The sequence below is a fragment of the Citrus clementina genome, unplaced genomic scaffold, assembly GCF_000493195.1.
Source record: "Citrus clementina cultivar Clemenules unplaced genomic scaffold, Citrus_clementina_v1.0 scaffold_9, whole genome shotgun sequence".
Lineage (NCBI taxonomy): Eukaryota > Viridiplantae > Streptophyta > Magnoliopsida > Sapindales > Rutaceae > Citrus > Citrus x clementina.
In genome coordinates this window covers 11838106-11847872 of record NW_006261964.1, presented here as the reverse complement: position 1 = coordinate 11847872, position 9767 = coordinate 11838106, and the positions used below count along the sequence as shown (strand labels likewise).

Sequence of the window (9767 nt, the reverse complement as noted above, 5' to 3'; positions counted from 1 at the left end):
GTCGATCCCACATGGATTGTTATAAATTAAAAAGTCTAATTTAAATCTAAAACCTAGTTGAGCAATTTGAATTTTTAAAAGAAATTAAACTTATTAAACTAAGAAAACAATTAAAGCAAATGAGAAATCAATAAGACAAAAATTACCAAGGTTTCGGAATCCACCACTATTCAATTAGTAATTATTTAAATATTAGGGTTATTATCATTTTACTACTTAAAGAATTGACAAATATCAAATGACTACAACAATTATTGTTAGTTGACTAACAAAATACCAATTTTACCCTTCATGATTAAAAAAATAATAAGATAAATTTTGTAATTCATATATCATAATTCTAGCAAAAAAAATTATATTGATATTTTATATCCATTTTAATAAATATATTACAAATTTATTTTGAAAATAAGCTTCAAATTTTTTTTTAATCATGAAGGGTGAAATTGTTATTTTGTTATTCAACTAACTGGTTAACTAACGGTCAACTAATAGTTGTAACGAAAAAGTAATAAAATGATATTTTTTATAAAAATATAGTAGTAAAATGATAGGAGATAATAATTGTTATAGTAATTTGATATTTAGTAATTCTTGAAGTAGTAAAATGATAATAACCCTAAATATTAATTAATCCCCAATTTTAGAGTAACAACTCGAAATCAATCTATGTCATATCATAAATATAACAATTAAGCCCAATTAAAATTAATCTTGTGTAGGATCTTTTTCTGCTTAATAGTATGATATCTAAGTATCCCATGTAAACATATTGAATAACAAAGAGTCAAAGTTTTCCTAAGTACTCTATGTAAACAATTTAATAAAAGACATAGAATCAAAGATAATCATGCATAAACTTTACAGATCCAAGCATAGATTTAATCGAATATTAATCCTAACAATCAATAATGCATGACAGAATTAATGAAAAGATTTTAATAATATCCAATTAATCATGTGAAGTAAAAATCATAATCATCAAAGAACATATATAAGGAATTAAATAAATAAGAGAATTATTTCATTAAATAGGGTTTTATCATTAACCTCAGTATAAGAAAATTAACTAGACATACTTGAATAGAGAGCAACACAAGAAATAAAATTAGCCATGGAAGCCGAACTACTGCAGCTGCCGAATACTCTCTGTCTTGCGGCTGCTCTTTTTTTTTTCCTCTCTTGCGGTTGTCCTCTAATTCTTTTTATATTGTAACGCCACCACAAAATCCTCAAGTCAAAAGGATTTTCAAACAAGCCAAGCACACCCAACTTTAAGCCCATGCACATGAAGCACACTTGAAATTAATGGTCAATGCTTTTCCAACTATTCACGTGAGATGCACAAGCCAATTATTCTCCTTTAAGCATCCTTTTTCCTCTTTTCTTTTATTCTTCACAAGCGGCAATTATTTCCATAAACTCTAATTTGTGTCCTTTTTAAGCCCCCTTTCATGAATTGCTTCCACAAATTAATTTGATCTTCAATATTGTCCAATTATTATTCCTTATGCATTTTTCATCCATAATCTCCAATTAATCCCCTAATCAATAAAATAACTCAATTAATTAAAAGAAACAAATAAAAATAACTAGCAATTATATAATTAAGGGTAAAATATTTGTATAAATTATGTTCATCAGCATACGCGAGCCAGCCTGCACGCGCGAGTTGCGTGCCAGCCTGCACGCATCTCGCGCGCCAGCCTTCCCTTTCCCACGTGCATCTCACCCACCACCGCCATTAAACACCAACAACAGCCCAAAGACTCAATCCATCACCAACGCAACCAACACAGCACAACAACAACAACAAAACACAACCAGTCAGGTTTTTAATAACTCACCTAGGGTTTTCAATTTTAGTCTTTGATTTTGGAACCTTCGAAGATTTTGAACGTGATATAGCTTATTTCAGTCGCCGAAAACTGCCTCCGCTGTCGATCTACGCCACTAACGATGTGTACGGGATTCCGGTGATGAGATTTTGGTGAGAGGGGGAGGAATTGGGCTTAAGAGAAATGTGAGAGTGATGAGGGTAGTTTGGTCCTCAATTTTGGGATTTGACTAATGTTGATTGAAAAAACTTTGGGGGATTAAAGTTGAAAAACGCAAAAGTTTTGTGGCCATTTATGTAAATTTCCCATTGAATAACAAATAGAAAATTTTAAGCCATAGTCTTAGTTAACACAAATGGATGCAATAATAAGCAAGATTAGGATACTTAACGGCCTGGCATATAATTCATGGCCATCTTGATCAGATCCAGGGAATTTTTGGTTAGATGTTGAGCCACAATCATTGTCACTGTAGTCGACTTGAGGGTTTGGACCGACATAATCTTTGCGGAGTTTTCTTATCATCACGACCAACACGAGAATAAAAGGTTATTATTAGGAATACGAGGACGAGAAGGGAAGCATTGGAAGCTGAGGAGATTTTCTTAATTGTGATGAGAAATAGATTTGGCTAATTAAATAAGGGTGATAATACAGCCACAAACTTTTGTATAAATTTATCTTGTACAAACTGACACTACTAGAAAAATGGGCTACCATGACAGAGAATATTTGTCATCCGACCCCTCTTATGACAGAGTTTCCATCTATCATTGTAGCCCCTCTCACATATCTATGACAACATTTTATCTATCACATGTTCCTATGACATTGTATATCTATCACGCATATGTCGCGAACCAAACGACGTCGTTTTGCAAGGCTTTTGAGAATTAATTGGAAATTTTAGCAGGTAATTTAAATTATATTGAATTTGGTGGGCTTTTTCAAAATCTTTCATATATTAATGATTCACATTCTCTGTCATGAGATTTAAGGTTTAAAAAAATAAAATTATTATTTTTAATTTTGAAATTATAATAATACTAATTAATATTATTTAAATTCCAGAATTTTGAAATAGAAATAACAAAAGCCACATTTTAAAATTTGAATTAACTAAAATTAAAAATTACGTTCAAATTCATAAAAACTATCAAATACCGAATATCACCATATACTAAAAATTTCAATTACTTGAAACTTCCAACAAATAGTATCATCAAAATACATGGTGAATCAAATCCGTAAGAATAGCTCATAAATTCTCTACAATATTCAATCACTACCCCATCATTAGAAAAACAATTAATTCGTAAAAAGAACACTGATAATAAATTTCCAAGAGCCACCAACATCACCTGAAACACATATTACATTTAGATGAGTGCTAGAAGAATATATATTAGTGTATTGGCCACTTACAATTAACCCAATTCATGATAAAGTATTTTTCCAAGATTACAAATTAATTAACGCACAACATTTAACAACACAAAACCTCAGTTACATAATTAAATAAAATCCATCAAAATTCGATCCTCTTCTCTTGATTTCCCCTATTCTCCTAAAGTTTCACCATCCTTTTCTTTATTTCTACTCTTTTTTTTAATCTTCTCTTTATTCTTCTTCCACTGCATTTGTTCAAATTTGTTTATCAATCTAAGTTCTAAACACATATATTACACTGAGACTCCAAGCAACGCAAATCCATTTAACTTGTTCATTAGGGCAAGACAATCTTGGCTAAGAAGCAACATGTGGAAGTATTTCAAAATGACTAGAGAAAGACTTGCTCTAGAACTATGAAAATTAACATATAAAAAGAAATAGAAAAACACTAAATAAACAAACCACCCAAAGATTTCATCACATAAAGCAAGGGAAAATTATGTGTGATTTCATCACATGAAGCAAGGGAAAAATTATTATCACATCCCACTTCACAAAACTCATTACATACCTTACCTCAAGGCATTACCTCAAGAACAAATACTCTGAAAAATCACGGATATCATTTGGCCTGGAATGATCAGCAGAAAACAAAAACGTTAACAAAGTGCTGCAGCAACGATATCAGAACAATTTCAAACTTAGAAAGATTCTCACTTGGGGAGTCCAATATTCTCATCAAACCTTCGACTTTTATAAAATTTCAACAGATGGAGCAAACCAACTCAATCAATTTCCAGTAAAATAGTGCGTATATATCATATATCAATATTGAAAACTGGTAAGTGCAACATGGTCCACAAACCAAAACATTTCCAACTAATAAAGCACAATACGTGATAAATCAAATAAAAAAAATATCTTCCAAAAAGTTCAACATGTCAATTAAGAGAAAAATTATAGGATTCATATCAGTGCATCCATAAATGGCCTAGTTTCTCTATCAAGAAGTTAGTCATAAGCACAAGTCAAAATAAATCATTTCACTGAAATGCTAGAAGACCAAGCAAATAAGCACAATCACCACCACACAAAGCATTTGCATTTCCAAAAATGTAGTTCACAAAGATTTTACAGAAGATATCTTTCTAATAGAAAAACACAAGCACCAATCAATTGTAATGGGTTTGAGAAATACCAAAGTAGTTTTCACAGTTGAAGAATAGTCTCTCACAAAAATTCACTTTATACAAACACCTCTGGTGAATAGATTTTGCATACATTTTGGTGGACCTACCATGTGCTCAATATATTTAATAAATAAAGGTGAGAATAATAACAATACCTTAGATGTTGTATTAGCTAAGGCAAACTTTGCTTCAATCCGAACTCTCCAAAAGGCCTAGAAACAACAGAAAAATTCCTTAATTGTATTTCATTAAGAGTAAGTCAAATCAAAATCACATATACCTCTAAATTTGGTTAACTTGTCACTAAGGAAATTATTAGTGTGCCAACAAAATTGAAAGAAAGACGGGGCAGAATGTCTAAACTGCTGTAATTGCTCGTGCCTGAGCAACAACATCTCCATTCTTCTCTAACTGATTTATCTGATAAATCATAACAGTCATGTAAGATTGTTATCAATTAATTAAGTAAACAATGTTAAAAGTTTGTATCGCCACCATCTACTCAATAAAGAACAATGAAGAAGTAAAAACAGAGAAGCCATCACTCCACACTGAAAAAATTTCTCTCACTTTCTCGCCAGCCAAACACTCATTTTCCTCTCTCAAAACCTCGTCTTACCACTCAAAACCCACTAAATTTCAGCTCAAATTCTGCCAAAATTTTACCCTAATTTGAAGATGTAGTAGCTAACTCGCTGTCTTTCTCACGTCACCAACTCCTCGTAGTACAATCTTCTCCGATCCAACTCCACGTAAATAGCACGCTGCCACTCGCGTGTCACGGAATCGTTCCACGAAGGCCATAAAGCGGAGTCATTGACACGTTAGTCCACGAACTCGAAGTCAGTCCTATAAGGCCATGGAGAGGCTTTATTTTTTTTTCCTTTTTTTGGCATAATTTTAGGAATTTTGATAAATTTATGGTGATTGTTGTCTCTTCAAAAAAATAAAAGAACTAATCACTTACCTCTCCCGAAAGAAGTCAGTAACAGTGGCTCGAACTTGAAGAAGATCAAGCTATAAAAGGGAAATGGGAATAGCCAGCAAGCTGTGGAGTGGGGATGAAGATGACGACAAAGACGAACAACAGCAATTTGTTGTCGGCAAGTGTGATGGTGTATTTTTGTGTGATTCGGTTTGGATGTAGAAATTAGGGTTTTCTATGTGAAGTTCAAAGGAGTGTCCAACACTTAGAATTTTTTTTAAAAGGCTTCAAGACACGGTGTTGTTTAATGCCCAGATTGGCCAATCTTAAACTCACCATTTCATAACTATATAATATGCTATCATGTGTAAGTGACAGATAAAGAAACTATCACAAATCTATCATGCCTTATTGATATATGAAAATTCTATCACATATGTGTCATATTTTTGTGATAAATGACTAATTTTCTAATATCTATCAAAATTCTGTCATAGTAGCCTGTTTTTCTAGTAGTGTGACATGCCATTAGTTCATTAGTTGAATGAAAATATAAAATAATAAAAACAAATCACATGGGGTAAGTGATATTTAATTCAAACAATCTTATCATGCCACATCAGTTTATACCAAATAAGTTTGTAGAAGAGTTTGTGACTATATCATTACTCATTACTCATTAAATAATTTGTGTCTATGATATCCTATCAACTTGTGCCTAATAATTTAATTAATTTACTTCTTTCATATTACATTTACTCCTAATGATAAATATATAAAGTATTCTTTTTCTTCTTTTTTCTTTTTTTAATTACGAGCATGTAATGCATATAAAAAAACATATTTTTTAAATTCTGCAGCTGTAAATGTAATCGGCCACTTATGCCAGAGTGTGGCTTGTTCTAAGTATCTTTTATTTTCCATTTATATTATTAAGCTAGAGTGTTCTAAGCATCTTTTATTTTCCATTTATATTGTAGCAACTTCCTGATTATTATAATAACTTTTTTTTTTCAATCCATAGAATGTAAAAAGCTCCTGAGAATAAGAACCTAACTTAAGAAGTGAAGGTTGCCTCAAGCTTATTACTTTGTAAGCTAATCAGACACTTGCTTGGATCCATTAATCCACAAGGGAAAGATTCGTGCCCTTATATTCTGTTCATATGTTCTCTTGTGAACTATTCAACTTGGAAATCATTGGACATCGTTAGATACTGGGTAAAGCTAATGTAATTTGGGATTAGAGATTCCTCTCCTACTATTTTCTCTTCTAGTCATTCTATCACAAATGACATTATACTCATATAACCGACATGTCATATGCTTATAACTGATATGTCATATATATAATTTTTATTAAAACTACTTATCATACATTTCTACAAACCCAGATTTCGAGACCTTTAGGATCTCCATTGGAATTTTTAAATGTCCCAAATCCTATCCTTAATGTGTCGGATCATGAGTTCTGGTATGTTGTAATTAACGATGTATAAGTTTTGTTTTTAGATTATCCTATCTTTATATTGATGTTAAATAATGAATTGCAGCGGTTTTTTATATTGCAAGCTATCAACCTGTGCCTCGAGAACAACAATTGACTACTTGCATTTTAAAATTATACTGATAAATATATAATGTCTTCTGTTTTTTCCCCCTCTTTTCGAATTATGAAAATGTATAATGTAAGTAAAAGCATACTCTTATACATGTATGTGAGTGTGTCATGGTAGTAACATATATTGGAAAACAAAATTGAAAAAATTAAGAAGTTTACTAATTAATGGCCAAACACCTAATTAGGGGTTACAGTGAGCCTTATCCTTGAAGATGAAGTGTATGTTAGTTACACATACGATAACATATATATGTCATTTAGATTGGTCTCTTTGTTTAATCCATGTCATGTGAAAAGATAGTGTAGACCCACTCGTAAAGGCCAATCCTTTTACCTAGCCCTTGTCATATGGTAAGGTAGGTTAGTCATTTTCATAAGATAGTGTGACCCTACTTGTAAATGCCATATAGAGGCTCAATGGTCTAATTAATACTCAAAACTAGCTTAAGAGTTAAGAATTATCCCAATCGTATGTTATTAGGCCAATAATTATTTAAAGTTGATGTGCCAAGGCACCTAAAGGCTTTTGTATAAATTCAGTGAATTCCTAAATAAAAAATGATAATATCATGAGCTTTTAGCATAAAATCTTCATTTTGACCCCTGCACATTCTCTCACAATTTTTAAACTTTGAAGAAAATTATCGTTTAAATTATATGGCTCCCTAACATTAATTTTGATAGCAAATTACAGCTTTACAATTATTAATTTCTTATTAAAAATTTTCTTTCTCTCTCCTTATTTAGAAACAAGTGAACTCACCTTTTAAACTCTATAATAAGTTTTGAAAGTTTTATGTTATAATATGGCCCCTGCAGAACTTGAGCTCCACCCTTGCGGCTGGTAATACTTTAAAATACAATCAACCATATAAAAAACGTTCGTACTTTTGTTAAGAGAATTTGCAAACATACAACAATAAATTTATCATGATTTTATTAACTGAATAAAGAGTACAATAAACAATTGGCTAATTAGAATTTCATGAAGGAAGGAATAGATAATTCCTCCGTTGAAATATAAAACAATTAAGAATAATTGAAAGAAATTCTTGGGCAACTGATTATCAGTTGACAAGATTGCAAACTCTTCGAATTTGTCCGGCAGTGCCAGTTAGAGGACTGATATCTGCCATCTTGATCATAGCAGCTGCAAAATCAGACTTAAATTTTGAACGATTTTTGCTATATTCATCAACAATTGAGTCAGTGGATCCGCCACTAAAGAGAACTTGGTCTGATGCAAGAAGTCCTTTCTTCTGAACGAGATTCTTAAAGTAATTGTTATCAAAAGAATCGGGTGTCACCAAATCAAGTGGTGATAGGTTGCTGTCACCACCACTAGCCGGACACTCACGTCTTCGAGTGCTTGCAAATCCGGCGTCAATATCGCTTTGATTGCTATAAATCCTATCACGGAAAAGTGCACATTGCGCTTGGCCGATTGTATGAGCTCCTGAATTTCAAACGAAGCAATTAATTAATATCAATTTGATTATTTAGTAATAATTAAATAAGAAATGTTATTTTATATATATATATTATGATATATTATTTTATATACACATAATGAGATGAAGATATATATACTGAGAGAGAGAGGTACCTGAAAGGGCAACCAAGTCTCTTGCGCTAAAGCCCTTGGTAGCGAAGGTGGAAATAAGTTTGTCCAATCCATCTGTAAAGCTAGGGAGATTTTCAGCTAAGCTTCTGCTTGCAGTAGTTGAGTCTCTTCTACCAAGCTTAACTGTCCATGATGGTCCACCAACCTGTAATTAAAATTTTCAAATTAATTAATTAACCGAAAGTAACGATGAATTATATATTAAGATTAATAATACCGAACTGCATCGGTTTATCACTATTTCTATTAGCACTATGTCTCTTATAGTAATTTTCTTATAGAAAATTAATGATGATTTACTCACAGCAAAAGAAGCATCACGGGCTGCAACAGCAACGATATCAGCGCATGAAACAACTCCTGGGCAAACACTCTCCAGTTGAGACTTGACGCTGTCTATAACTTCGAATCCTCTAACTGATTTAAAATTTGGAAGTGCATTTTTCTCGCTGTCAATGGAGGAGGAATCGTCCAACAAAATGGACGCGTCACAACCTTGAACGAAGCAATCGTGAAAATGGAGGCGAAGGAGGGACGCCGCCATCCTACGCTCTCCTGAAACAGCATTTCTAATGCCTGTTCGGATTGTTTTGAGGGCACGAGGGCATGTGGCATCATAGAATGTTGGTGAGAGTTGTGCTTCACATTGTGTAGAGATGATCAACAACAATATGGAGACAAATATTATTTGAGAAAGGGAAGCCATATTATTAGGCTGCTTAGTGCTTATTACAAGTAACTATGACGAATGAAATGGGATATTATCGGAGTGAGTGTTGAAAGATGAAGGAGAAGCTCAAACTTTGCATGGTATATATATAGTGCTAGCTACATCTCTCTGAAATTTATTATTTGTTTTTTGGATTCTGTCCATTAAGGCGGCTTCATGCATATACACATGATTGCTGCATGCTGTGTGTAGAGCAAATCAAACTTAGGCTCCGATGTATTAATTTTTGCATGGGAAATAAATTTGTGCCTTAACAATATTCTGTTCATATGTTTTCTCGTTAAGTATTCAACTTGGAAACTTATGAAAATCAATAATGCCAGGGATACAGCTAATAACTAATTAGTTGTAATTGCCTAATTTAAATAAAAATATTAATGTTGACCTTATTACACGCGTATCGTATAATTTACAAGATGTTGCGCTCAATTTATTTAATCTGTTAGTT

General features: G+C 32.3%; 1 protein-coding gene across 1 annotated transcript; it reads right to left on the bottom strand.

The window, feature by feature from the left end:
- Positions 1–8032: 8032 nt before the first annotated feature.
- LOC112100385 (lignin-forming anionic peroxidase-like) lies at positions 8033–9316 on the bottom strand. The gene is made up of 3 exons (XM_024189809.1): positions 8894–9316; positions 8572–8734; positions 8033–8421 (listed from the first exon to the last, which is right to left on the bottom strand). The coding sequence occupies exons 1-3, from the start codon at positions 9293–9295 to the stop codon at positions 8033–8035; spliced, it is 954 nt and encodes a 317-aa protein (XP_024045577.1). The 5' UTR covers positions 9296–9316.
- Positions 9317–9767: the final 451 nt, after the last annotated feature.